This window comes from Aptenodytes patagonicus, chromosome 14 (assembly GCF_965638725.1).
Source record: "Aptenodytes patagonicus chromosome 14, bAptPat1.pri.cur, whole genome shotgun sequence".
NCBI lineage: Eukaryota > Metazoa > Chordata > Aves > Sphenisciformes > Spheniscidae > Aptenodytes > Aptenodytes patagonicus.
The window spans coordinates 5,750,398-5,763,763 of NC_134962.1; the positions used below are offsets into that span (position 1 = coordinate 5,750,398).

Below are 13,366 nucleotides of genomic sequence, written 5' to 3' on the forward strand. Positions count from 1 at the left end.
ATTCCTAGTGAAGGCTGCTCCAGCCCGTGTGGAAGTCTTCTATTCCGTTTGTTTCTGTTTCATACTGAATTGTTTGTTCGAACCACAGCTCAAAACAAACCTCATTCAGGGCTTTTTCTGTTTGCACAAAGAGAGGTTGCAAAAGCATAGGAGGAAAGGGTGAGTAAAAATTAATTCTCAGGAACTAATATGAGTTTTAACAGTCGCTTTGATTGATTCTCAACGCTTGACAGCTATGGTTTTTACACCACTACAGAAATCCAAGACCACTATACCATTAAGTCCAATTTTAACAATTCAAGATGATGTTTGCTCTGGTTTTTTTTATAAAGTTATGGGAATTTTACAGTAAAACTGAGCACATTTTTTAAATTAATGGGTAAAACTTCAATAAACACAGAAGTCTAGTACACCCTAAGTGCATGACAACCTTACAGAGTTTACATAAACACAACTCCTCCTCTTATTTTAACTTCTCGTCCTAAGTAATTCATTGTAACACACAGACTGACCGCTAGCTGTCTTCACAAAAAACAGAGGATTTAAGGATTACTGTGTACACAATGATCTACTATTTTACTGTTTCAAATTTACTCAAAGTATGTGTATTTTTTTGAGAACTGATATTACAGGAGAAGTTTCACCTGCAGCAAAAAGCGTTATTTTTAGGGTGAATTTGTTGCATTTTCCCTACCATAAAAAAGTATATTCTATGCCTAGTGAAAATAAAATTTAAAAAAAAAAACAGAAAAAAGAGCAATACCATCTGCAACATCCACATACAGTGCAGGCAAGCCAAAGAATCTTGAGCTTTCAGCAGTCACGTAGCTCCGCCACTTGTCTGACTTTCTGAACATGTCAAACCTCGTCAAACGTTGGGCCTGTCTTGCAGTAAATGCACCAATTGTGTGTTTATCAGCTTTGCACTAGTAGCCTGATACAGTGTTTACTACAATAGTGAGATCCCCTCACTCCAGGAATGCGTGGCATCGCTTAAAGGATGAAAGGCTGCTCGGCAGAACACCAAGGAATCCATGCAATCAGCGATATTTGTGAAACCTGTTGTTAATGAATTAACTCACAGTAGGAGAAACCCCATCTATTTTAAGAGAGTTCCTGTAAGGATGAATCCAGGCTATTGAATTTTTCTTAATCTTTACAATCACGAAAGAAAATCAAAATTGTGTAGTAATGTTATGTTAGTAGCTGCATTTAATGATCTTGTGTAACAATGCAACATACTAATTTCTCAAGTAAATTATTTTGTGTCAAGTCTGTAACAACACTGATTAATCACTCAAAATGGGTTGCGCATTGAGTCAGGGCTTTGAATGCATACATGAAATCTTGCTTACTAATATATTAGTTGTTTGAAAAATATTGGTCATTTTAATTACATGGAAAATGATTTATGAAGTCTCAAAACTTAACAAATAATCAACCAAAATAATCAACAAAGATCAACCCTACACATCTCTTTGAAGCAACTGATCTGACCCCATCCTCAAAACATGTCTTTGAATTAATGACCATATGGAAAGGGTTTCAAAGTCCCTCTTGATTAAAAGCTGGAAACACTACTTTTCAAGGTGGCAACTCTTTAACTGTTTTGCATAACTAACGCCAGATAAATTTAGCTTTAGGTATATACACATGTATACAAATCACAGAGTTATCTGCAGAACAAGCACCCTGCCAGTGTAGTTCACTAATTCTCATTCTATTACAAACTTGTACCTATCAACAGAGCAAGAGAACAATATGATATTCACAGCATCTCTTCCAAAACCCTCAGCAGACAAAGGATGTTTTTAAATATATTTCTAGCATATTCTCTCACACTATTAATTAACGCCACAGCAAAAACTTTTGAGGATGGGAAAAGGAAAGAGTGAGAAGAAATGCAGAACCTGTTGCCATTAAAATGCAGAAATTAGTAAAAGTTTAATTAACAGAAGGGTTTTGGCTTATATTCCATCTCCTGCTGTGTTGCATTTCAACTCTTCCCCTTCACCCACAAAAAAATTCCACTGCATTTGAATTTGTATGTTTGCAGAGAGCAGTGCCACAAAAAACAAAGCAGAAGCATGGATAGGTATCAGAAATACGTTGACTAAGAAGTCCAGATACTACTGTACCAAACAGACTTTAAAGCAATTACAAAAATATGCATCTGACATTTGCTTTAAAAAGCTCAAGATTATTTCATTTTCTCTTTTTGAAATAGATATTCTCAGGGCTTATGCACATTTTGTCATTTATCTGTATTATTCATTTATTAAAATGTTTAAAATCATTTGGTGATGCAGCATAACATTCTTTATCAAACAACACAGTTTGCCCTTTTTACCACTAGTAACAAGGAATCTGTTAGTCTCTTTAGTGAATTATTTTTAACTCTGGGTTAATTAACTCTATGGGTATAGGCAAACCATCAAGAAATTGGGCTACAGAACAACTTTGTCTGCAGAATTCTGAACTGTAGCCAAGTACTTTTAGTACAGAATTACCTTACGAAGCTGCATCATTCTTAGGTTTATACAGTAGTAGTTACTGATACATTCACATTCTTTGATAACATCACCTTTGGTTTTACAGTTACTGATACATTCACATTCTTTGATAACACCACCTTTGGTTTTACAGTAGGCTGTTAAAGTAAAATATCAGCTGAGAGACATCCTGAGCAAACTACCAACTGGACTCAACACAGTATTCTTCACCGGCTAACTAAAGATGTCAATATGCTTGTTATTTAGTCCTGCCTTCGTGACACTGTCTTGATGCGCTTTTGCCATTCAAAATGAAACTTAGCTGTCAGAGGAAAACAACAATCTACTGAACAAATCACGTGGATGTCTACTTATGATCACAGAGGCAATTTATTATTTTATGGACAGATTTTATTTAAATAAAATGTTAACATTCATGCCAAACTTTCATAAATACTCTTGAGCAAGCATGTGCCTAACCTAAGTAAATTCTGTGCATGTGAATTTGTTACTGAAAGAAATAGCTGCTCTATGAGCAAATGCTTCATTTGCATGTGAAAGCAAATGTAACACATTGAGAAATGAACATCCATTTCCACTAAATCAGGCATCCATGAACACTTGCACTAGGGTTTATCCTTAACTCTTGCGGGCATTAGCAAGTGATACACTTGAACTAAAAGGCAAAGTGTAACTATTTGGATGCAGGACTGGGTCAAGAAATTGGGGAAGAAGTTCCAACCCAGCTTTTTTATGCTCTTCAGATCAGGTCAGCCCTGCCTCCAGCTGAAGGCAAATCCCTAATATTTACAACTTGACACGGAAAGGAAGTTGCATCTGCAGCCCAAGGCCAGAAAGGGACTGACACATTAACAGATGTGTGGAACAAAGGAGAAATAAAAGTGGCAAATGACTGAAGGTGATGGGAAGTGGGGGGGTTACAAGTGGCAGAGCAAGTGAAAGTGGAGGCAGAAATTGGATTTCTGGAGCAAACAGTTAAACACTTTCACAATAATTCAGAATGATACAGTGGGCATTGCACAGACCTCAAAAGCCTGTGGTATGAATTCTTAAATTATTCACATTTTGGACTTGTAAAGGTCTTTCTGCCATTATGGCTCATCACTTTTAGTGTTTTCACTTATTGGTGCTCCTAATTCATAATACTCAAGCAAGCTATTCCAGGACACCTTTTGTTTTATCTTGCTTCACACTGGGATGTAATTTATTTTGAAGACAGAGTTTATCTGGGGTTGAGTGTAGCTTGAAATTATGAATTTATGATTAGCTGTGACAACAGTGGGAACATGTGTTGGATTCATAATCCATTTATTGGCTAAATTTAGGTAATCTGGTTTTCACAGCACTTGCCAGCAGGCACATCCCTGCTACGAACAGTCAGCAAGAAAGGGCAGACACATTGAGTAGTTAGGTATAATTCAGCTACTTATATATTCAGACTCATTTTGTTGGTAGTGACTTCACTAAAGTCATGCAAAGACAGCAGTTACTGTGCTTCCCATCATCTACAGCAACCTATTTCTGCACCTAATAGCCCACTGGATTGCAGAGGAAATATAACCAGGGCTATATTTCTTTTTTTTTAAATTGAAATTTAACCTCGTTTAAAACATGGTCCTCTGTTCCCTCAGGCTGAAGACGAGTAGGGAGAAGACCCTAATTCAGTTATGTCTAAGTGCTGTGGAATAAAGTAAGGTGGGTTTTATCATCAAGACTAAGGGTTAGAAGTTAGATGATCTGGGTCTATTCCTTGGCTTGCCAAAGAATTCACACAGCAGTAGGCAAGCTCATCAGTTTTAGATCAGTGAAAGGGGACATGAATATTATTCTTCCTCACAGGAATGTTCAACAATATAATTGTTAATGTCCGTAAGAAGCTCATGTATGCCAGGAATATAGGCCAGGGAAATTCCTGTCCTGTTGAATGTGAATATGCAGACATAGCTTGCAGAGCTGGAGGAGACAAGAGCAACTACTCTGCCAAAATCACATCGAGTAGAAAGAAAGTAGAAAGGAAAAAAAAAAAGTAGTAATATGAATAAGAAACTAGACTAACAGTGGTACCACTGATAAATTGGCCGCTATTTAAAAAGGTGAGATGCTCAGCAAATGCACTTTACTACATGTTCCATGAAGGGAACTTTGTCATGAAGTGAAATCAACATGGAAGAAAATCATTAAGTGCTCAGATCGGGGCTCTTAATTGCTCTCTACAAGTCAGCAAATCCAGAAATAAAACACACTGTAAATCTTAATAAAAATATAAAGAATTTACAACCCATAACAAATTTAAAATTAAAAAAACAGCGCGTCCACATCTGCTGATGCTTTAGCAGCCCTGCACAGCAGTCAGCTAATAGCTGCACTCCCCTCCTTTCTTTGATAAGTATTTTAAAAACAAACATCTTAAAAAATACTTCTCATAAAACTCTTCTGGAGCAGCCTGGCACAGTTTCAAGCTATCAGAGTGGCTCTGCTGGTGCTGAAGTTCGAGAAACACGACTCTGCACCTAGACCGGCCACCTCCCCGTGCTTTCTCCTTCCCCGAAATGGCAGGCGGCAGGAGAAAAGCCGGTGCGGCCGGCGGCAGGAAATAGCGTGAGAATGGGCTCCCTCATGCTACTTCCAGCCCTTCCTGATATCGGAGGGTGTGAAATGGGTTGCAAAGACTGTCTCTCACATTATTTCCTTTTCCACCCCCGCCAAAACCAGGAAGCGCCAGCTAGGAGATACGAAGAGAAAGCATAGCGTAAAATGAAGCACAAAATCACATTGGTGGCCAAGGCTAACTAAAGCAAAAATTCAAGGATCTGTGGGCACAGCCTAATATTAGCAAGTCTAGAAAAAGCACTAGGAGGCTCATGTACCCAGGCTTTGCTTTTGATTTGCTAAATAGCTAATCCAAAGGCTACTGACACCAAAGCAATCTTCTTCAGGACATCCACAGACTTTGGGTCAGACCTTACAGGACGGTGCTGGCATCCTTCATGCCCTCGTGCCACAAACAGCACATTCATATGGGAGAGATCCTAATTCCTCTGACTACTCTGCTGCGTATTTGTGAGGCTTTAAGAACAGATATGAAATGAAAACCGAGGTAGAAGTATTAGCAGCAACAGCACTTCAGAAAGATCGTATTTGTTTATATTTGTCAGAAGGCATGTATTTGACAAACAGGTCTTGGCACATTACAGTGGAAATGGCTCCTACATTCTTAGTATTAAGTAATATATTCTAAATAAAACACAATCCTGTGCCTTCAGGGAATAAATATGAAGGATGGTAAATCATTTATTTATCACCGTTTGGGGTTTTCTATATTCTAGACACTTCTGCGTTCTTCTGTTTATTATTAGCCAAGAGCAGTATCACATGGCAGCTTCAGTACAAACATTCGTTCTCTTCTGTATACATCCCCAGAAGATGCAAGAGCAATGAAATTTGGTCTCCTCATAGATAACGCTCCCTCCTCACAGCTAAAATACACTCCTCTTGGGGAGAAACTGGTGACAACCTCACAGACCGTGTTGTTCTAAAAGCAGAATTGAAACTAATTACTTAGTAAGTCCAGTTAAGAAAAGGGAAACAGCCTCCTTTCCTTTCTCTGCCTCTCAAGACTGTAAAATATGCCTAGGCAGGAAGTACAGTAAAGCTCATGATGAGCAGAGGCAGCTACTCTTTCAAAATGAACAGGGTTCCTCCGAAGTGACATTTTCATTTAGCCAGTGAGCTTGAGGATAAAGGGCAGGATACCAGAAGGGCTCCCAGCAGATGAGGTTAGTGGCCGGGCCTCCCAGCTTCACGCCTGCAAAGATCACAACTGCAGTTAAATGGAAAGCCAGGACGGTACCTGTGGCTTTTGGTAAAGTGAATATAAACGTTAACTTCTTATGGGGAGACACTGAAAAATTGTAGCGAGTCAGCAGGAAGTATTGTAGTATTTAAAGTTACTGCTCAGGAGCAGGTGAAAAATACCATTTCCAGACTCTAAACACCTACCTTTGAGTCAGGTAGACACAACACATTAGGTTGAGAATTGTATTCGTTCCCACTTTCCTGGGAAAGAGCAAGCAGCAAAAAGTGGCTTTCCCCTCATCCTTTGTTCATCTAGGAGAGCTCCTGACTCATCAGCTAGTTCTCTTCCTTCCTCAGCACAAACTCTGCAAGAGTTTAAGCCTCCATCTCCCCAACATCTTTCTTTTCAAGATGCTCCAGCATCCTGCAGCTATGCCATACAGTCCTTAACTCTGAAAGACCTTCTGTTGGACTATAGCTAAGCTGCCTACAGGGAGGACCAGTTTTTATCCATGAAAAGCAGAATTGTAAAAGTGCAATGTCAAACAGAAGGGAACTGGGTAAGTCCTCATGGCCTTCCAATACCTCACTGCCACCACCACACCATTAACAAAAGATGGAAGTAAGAGGAGGGAAAGGATTTGTGCCAGTTCCCAGAAGACAGCAGGCAGGATGCCGGGTGCTGCCGCAGCCTGCTGCCTGGAACAGCTGCCGCACAAGCAGACCACAAGCCCTGCAACGTGCCCGCTCCCCGAGGACAGGCGACACAGACCAGCCCTTAAACTCTTCAAGATCTGCATTCATTTCACGGAGGTTTGGCAGAAACAGAAATGAATTTCATTTTGATACTAACGTTTCTGAAAGCCAAACAAAGATATACGCGCCTCACTGTTCCCTGCTAAAAGACAGACAAAATTGATTTTTAAACATTCGGCAGAATCTCTTTGCAAAGCTTCCTATATATAACCGTGTTACTTCCAAGAGTGAAAAAAATTTCTTTTTTAAAAAATGCAGAATGTTAAATGAGCCCATAGCAAGACAAACTTTACACTAAGCAATTCACACTTCAGAAAATGACAGTTTAAAAAAAAAACTAAAAGTTTTACAAACAACTGTAAAAAGTTAATTTTTGTGAACAAGAAACATTGTTTAGAATTTTAAAGTAATTCACCAAACAAAGAATCCATTAATATTTAAGAATTTAATCAACTTTCAAGAGCAAGAAGGGATTTTTGGAAGCTGGATTGATCTTGAAAGAGAAAAGCCACTTTTCCACCTTCCATTTTAAGTATACCTTTCTTGTTTTAAACAAGAGGGGAAAGTGTTTAGAACCCAAGACTCTTCTCTGAAAGAACTGATGACTCCAATGCAGTTTGCTCAACTTTCTCTTTTAACTTCTACTAGCCCTAATGACAGTAGCTTGCACATTGAAATTAAAATAGTCTTCACTTGATAAATCTCAGCTACATTTTGTATTTTGCCTTTGCTACATTTTTTTAGAGTGTGCTCACCAGGTTAATTTCAAGGTATCAATCATGTCAGATTTTACAGGAAGTAACTTTTGTCAGGTCCCTTGAAAATTTAAGATGATAAAAACAAGTCCAGAATTTCAAAGTGACATTAACCTCCAAGCAAACATTTTGCTATTAAAAAAAACTCTTACTTTGCATATTCTGTTATTAAAAACAATGCCACTGCACGATCAGAAATGCCAGAAAGGACAAGAACTAGCGAAACTAGCAATTAGACAGCTCCTTCTGCAAGAAAATAATGTCATACACATTACTATCAAATTGAATTAATATTAGAATTATTAAATATTTTGGAAGGAGACAGCAATGGTATCTTAGGAAAAAAATCTGTAGTTTGTCAGCAGTGTACAAGGTTTATTTTTGGCTCAACAGCCCATGATGTAGAATTAAGTGTTCCACTAGATGGAGCAGGACGGTAAAATCGTCATGAAGGCCACCCCCTTTGCTGACCCATGAAAAAGTCAATGTCCAGCAATCAGGGACGATAAGAATTTTAGCTTTCTTCTGTGCATTCAGGGCAGAACAAAATTTGTTCCTCTTCCAAAAAAGGGCAACACAAAACCCCCTTAGTGCTTAACAATATTTACTTCTTCCAGTCATAGAAGTTGACTATTAACAAACACTAACCAGAAACAAACAGATAACCAAACACTATCAGAAACAGAAGTAGTTTTTCCCCATTTCTATCAGCTTTACACTAGGAAAGACAAAATTTACTGGATAGTTGACAGAAGATGAAAATCTTGTAGTATTTTTTATTTTGTAGCAACTGAACTTGCAAAAAGTTCCATGCCAAATGATCAAACATTAGTCACCTAATGCAAAAGACATCGCTACACATCAAACAAATTCACACTAGAAACAATGGCAAAACTTCAAAGAGGCTCCTAAAGACCTGGAGCTGTGCAAGTCATAGTAAAATTATCTCCCTGGTCTCTTTTCAAACAGAGCTAATTGTTGATTTACCTTTAAGTCTACCTAAAGAAAAAGAACCTACCCTAAAAAAAGAACCTTACAAATTTTATTTCATCATATGTTCTTTAAGAGATGCAGTAGTAGACAAACTGCAGTTGTCCATTATCACGTGAAATGAGAAACCTGCATTTCCTTGACCCTTCTCCAAAAGAAGTAGAGAGAGTATAAACTAACAGAGAACAGTTTTAGCCATTAATATTCCAAATTTAAGGCCTGCAATTCTTGAGTATACACAACAAAAATACCAGGAATGGTCACAATTATCACAAACATCTTGCCACAAAAAAATTCTGAACCATGCTATATTGCTATATGTGATAAATAACCGCAAACATGCAGCAGTCTCTCATGACAATACTAATTATCACAGTGGTATAAATAGCAGAAGAGACCGAATGACTCAGATATGTGCACAAAGGCACACAAGCAGAAGTCCTGGTGACTGATCACAGGCTGCTGCCCATGATTGTTGCTGTCACCTCTTTTGTTTTCAGATAAATAAACTGCACTAAAAACAAAAGCTACAAACATGAGCATGTTTCACACCAACGTACTTTCCAACTTACTAAAACTTGCTGCAGTATCTGAAGCTGTCATTTGGAAAGGAACTGGTCTAAGTGGAAGAAGCAGGAAATTTGGTCTTCAAGACAATACAATTGTCCACTGCATTAAGGTGTCAGCCTGTATTAAGACCATTTGAAAGCATCTGCAAGGTTTTCGATATAGATATTATTGTCTAACTGAATGCCAGTTTTTCCTACCTCTCTGAACAGCTGATTACCAAGAATTCACTATGTAGCATACACTCCTTTTCCAAGGTAAGGAAAAGTAAGCACCAGTACCATCCAAATCACTGTCATTAACATTCAATTAAAAAATTTGTATATCGCAGTCAATATACAGCAGAATAGAAACAATACTTACTACTGCGCACAATCAATCAGTTGATATTCATTAGATCTCTCATAGCAGGCTTTCACACCTTCGTCTTGCCAAAGTGTTTTTGTGTGTTCATAAAACTCCTGAAAGAGTAAAAATAGTATTAGCAAAATGGATTATATATGAAGAGAATCGACAAATGGTAACATATCGTTACACCACAGTAATGAACAGTAAATGGTAGCATATTTAACAAAAAACTTAAACATTTTCAAAACCTGACTACAAGTTCAGTTGGCTTTCTTAGTTGTTTTGACTTTAACGTTTTGTAACACTTAAAGAACTGCTTCTCAATCATTTTGATTGAGTCCAACTATATATTGAAAGAAGGGTTAACTTTTCATTAATGACAATTCTGTTGGCATTTTTAATAATCAGTACTATTTGATAACATTTGTTCTTTAACTCACGATTCCACTGCATGTTATATTTATTTGGCTGTCAAGATTTTTATTTTTCTTCAATGAAACACTATTTCTCAGTAATTCTTACATAAAGATAGCAAATGATGATTAGGTTTTACTTGACTTTCCAAGTTAGTGAGGATCTTCAGGGACTATGTAGACATCTGTACCTTACTTAACCCTGTATCACTTGACTCAAAGTATCTGCAGACTTTATTCTTTTACGGTGTAAAAGGATATTGGACTCCAGAAGAAATACAGTGATACAAAGCTAGATAGTGTTTTGATTGTGTCAACCTTAAAAATTACAAGTCAAGATATGAAAACAGACAGCCAAAAATGCGATGCTTCAGTTTCATTGAACCTGTAACACAAGTATAAAACGCAACCAGAAGCCCGTTCTTTTTTGAATATAAAAGATGTACTTTGGCTTCACAGGGATGTGTGCAATATGTAATTGTATTTCTGGCTATTAGTCCAAGATCTCTGAATAGACTTAGAAAGAACAGCAGCAGCCTAGTGACTTAAATACGCACACCACTGTGGGCATTACTTTTATCAACGGCCATGAACTTTTCTTGGCTAACTCTCAGAGCTTTTAAAATGTTTTGGACTAAATACTTTTATTCTGATTTTAAGTGGTTCAGGTAACTTACTCCAAATGAGCTTTTTTGCATCCAGGACAGCATGTGACCTTTAAAATAGTTGCTGTATATATTCTGTTTCTCCCCCCACCCCTTTTCTTTACAGTAGAAATATTTTAAAGAAAAAGAATATATTATTTTAAATAGCCATTTTACTGCTTCGAGGTTCCTCCATTAACTTAGCTTTGGAATCACTCCCTCTCTTGGGATATCAGTCTCTCACATTCTTTTACTATCAGCGTAGTACAAAGAAAGGGGCCACATCCAAATGTGACTTCCAAGGTTCCACTTGAAAATACCTTTTTAAAAAATTCACTTTCCTACCAGAACGTTAACTAACACCTGAACTGTACCAGAACAGTAGATGCTTTAAATGGCATCTTAAAGACGCATAATGGCATCTTAAAGTAAATTTAGTGATGCAGATTTTCAAACCATCCTCTTTTTGGCAGGTATAAGATGCATATGTGATTGTATGATCATACAATTGTGAATACCAATGATGGAAACAGCCTATCAAATGTAAATTTGATCTTGCTTTTATTGCTGTTGAATATTCACTAGCTGCACATACACACAAACAATAGCAAATGCACACTACACATCTAAAAAACTCTCTATGGTAAAATTTTGTTCTAATTTCTTTTAAAGATATTATAAAGTTTATACATAGTATTAGATGTATCTTTTCAGTTTGTTCCCTGCTTTTATAACTGTTCATGAACAAAAAGGCCAGTTAAATGTCTTTCATAAGTAGATAAGAAGATTTTACTTGATTTTTAGTATTTGTAGATTGTACAACCATTTGCTGTTAAAGAAAGTAAACGATAAATCAAAATCTTAATTCCAGTCATCAGTTTTCTTTCTCCCACTGCTGGAATTATTTTCATTGGATGCTTTCATTTTGAAGGTTTCCAATTTTTTGGCAGTTAGGGGACTGTCAATTACCTTCAATCTTCAACTGTATCACAGCATAGTGAGGAAAATATCTTTCCAAAGCAAAAAGGAGTAGGAAGAGAAAGTAAAGGAGAGAGGGGAATTTTCTGGAATCTCACTGTATTTGAACCAAACCCATTTTGGGGTGGCTTTATATATTTATTTTAAAAAGTAACAGTAGTCTAATACAGAACATCTTACAACTCACTCAACTTATTACTACAAAGCTGGAAACTGAAAAATTGAATCGTCAATTGTACGAGTTATTTTGCTGAAACAGCAGCTGATTCAAATGGACACATACCATTTAAATCTCCCATCTAATCAAGATAACTTACACCAGACTTCAGATAGTTAATGGAACTATTTGGCAGAGATATGGTTCTAAAATAGACATCTACTTCAAACTGGGGTCAGCATCTGCCAAGCCAATTATCTCCAAATATACCCCAAAATACTGGCTTCATCCTGCATTACAGTAAGTAAACAAATAACTAGGCAAAGATAAGTTTACAGAAAATGCAATAGAACATAAAGATTCTTCATCACCTACAAATGCACATTTAAAGTGAAAAGAGGCAGTGCCTTAATGAAAAAAAGTCACAGCACAGTAAAACTGCCACAAAAATGAGACACAAAAGTCCTTCCTCACTACTGTTTCTCACTACAATTACGACATTCTGGTAGAGAACTGATATAAAGCAATTATTTCAAACAACTTACGAACTCCATCATACCTTGTGGAGAAACATTTGGAGTAGTTTCTGCAATCAGACTCTTAAAACGGGATGAAAAGTAAATCCAGTTCCTGGCCCTAGCATAAACACATTGATAATAAAAAGCCTAGGATTCAGTTTAACAGAACAGTTACATATTGTTCAGAAGAGTCCACCCTGTGTATTTTAAGGGCAGTTCTTAACTTCTAAGAAAATACGTGGATTACAATAATGAGACAATGATCAATGTTTGTGCCTTGTTAGGCCAAATTAGCAATAAAATACTTAGTATTGCCTTTATGTCTGTCCTGCTAATCTGAACTATAACCAGCAATACTTATGCAATCTTTTCAATACGGTTATTAACTGTCCACGTGGGATGGAAAAAGAATTTAAGTCCACATTCTTTGAACTTTTTACTGGCATTTCAAAATCAGGATCTACAGCAAGTAATGAGCAATAGATTATTATACTAAGACACAGTGGGGTTTTTGGGGGTGGGGTTTTTGTGTTTCTTTTGGTCTTTTGTTGTTTGTTTGTTTTCATTTTGTTTTTAAAACCGAACTACATGACTTGTGATAGCCAAATATGAAGGCCTTTTATTAATAAACAACCTTTTGTCTTTAGGCCACATCAAATACATCTTCACCCATTTTGGGACTAATGCTGACCCAGCTTACACAACTGTAAACTAGGAAGGTGTTCACCAAAGAAAAGTTGGAACCAGGCTTATAGAGTTCCACTCTTGCTTTATTAGAAGCCTGCTTATACTAGTGACTGATTTTGGAATTAAGACATAGTAGCTAGTTGCAAAAAAACAGATTCTCCCTCCTCCCCAGTACACCTACACTAACCACAATTCTGAAATAATATTTAAGAAAAAGAATAACATAAGAAACCCTCAGCATCCCA

The 13,366-nt window shown here is 37.1% G+C and overlaps 1 protein-coding gene across 2 annotated transcripts in view; it reads right to left on the reverse strand.

Moving 5' to 3' along the window:
- Positions 1–13,366, reverse strand: part of GNAS (GNAS complex locus) — a 166,172-nt gene that overhangs the window by 36,254 nt on the left and 116,552 nt on the right. For both annotated transcript variants that reach the window (XM_076352209.1, XM_076352210.1), the window contains exon 5: positions 9,740–9,837. In XM_076352209.1, the coding sequence (XP_076208324.1) occupies positions 9,740–9,837 (98 nt within the window). The remainder of the gene's footprint in view (positions 1–9,739; positions 9,838–13,366) is intronic.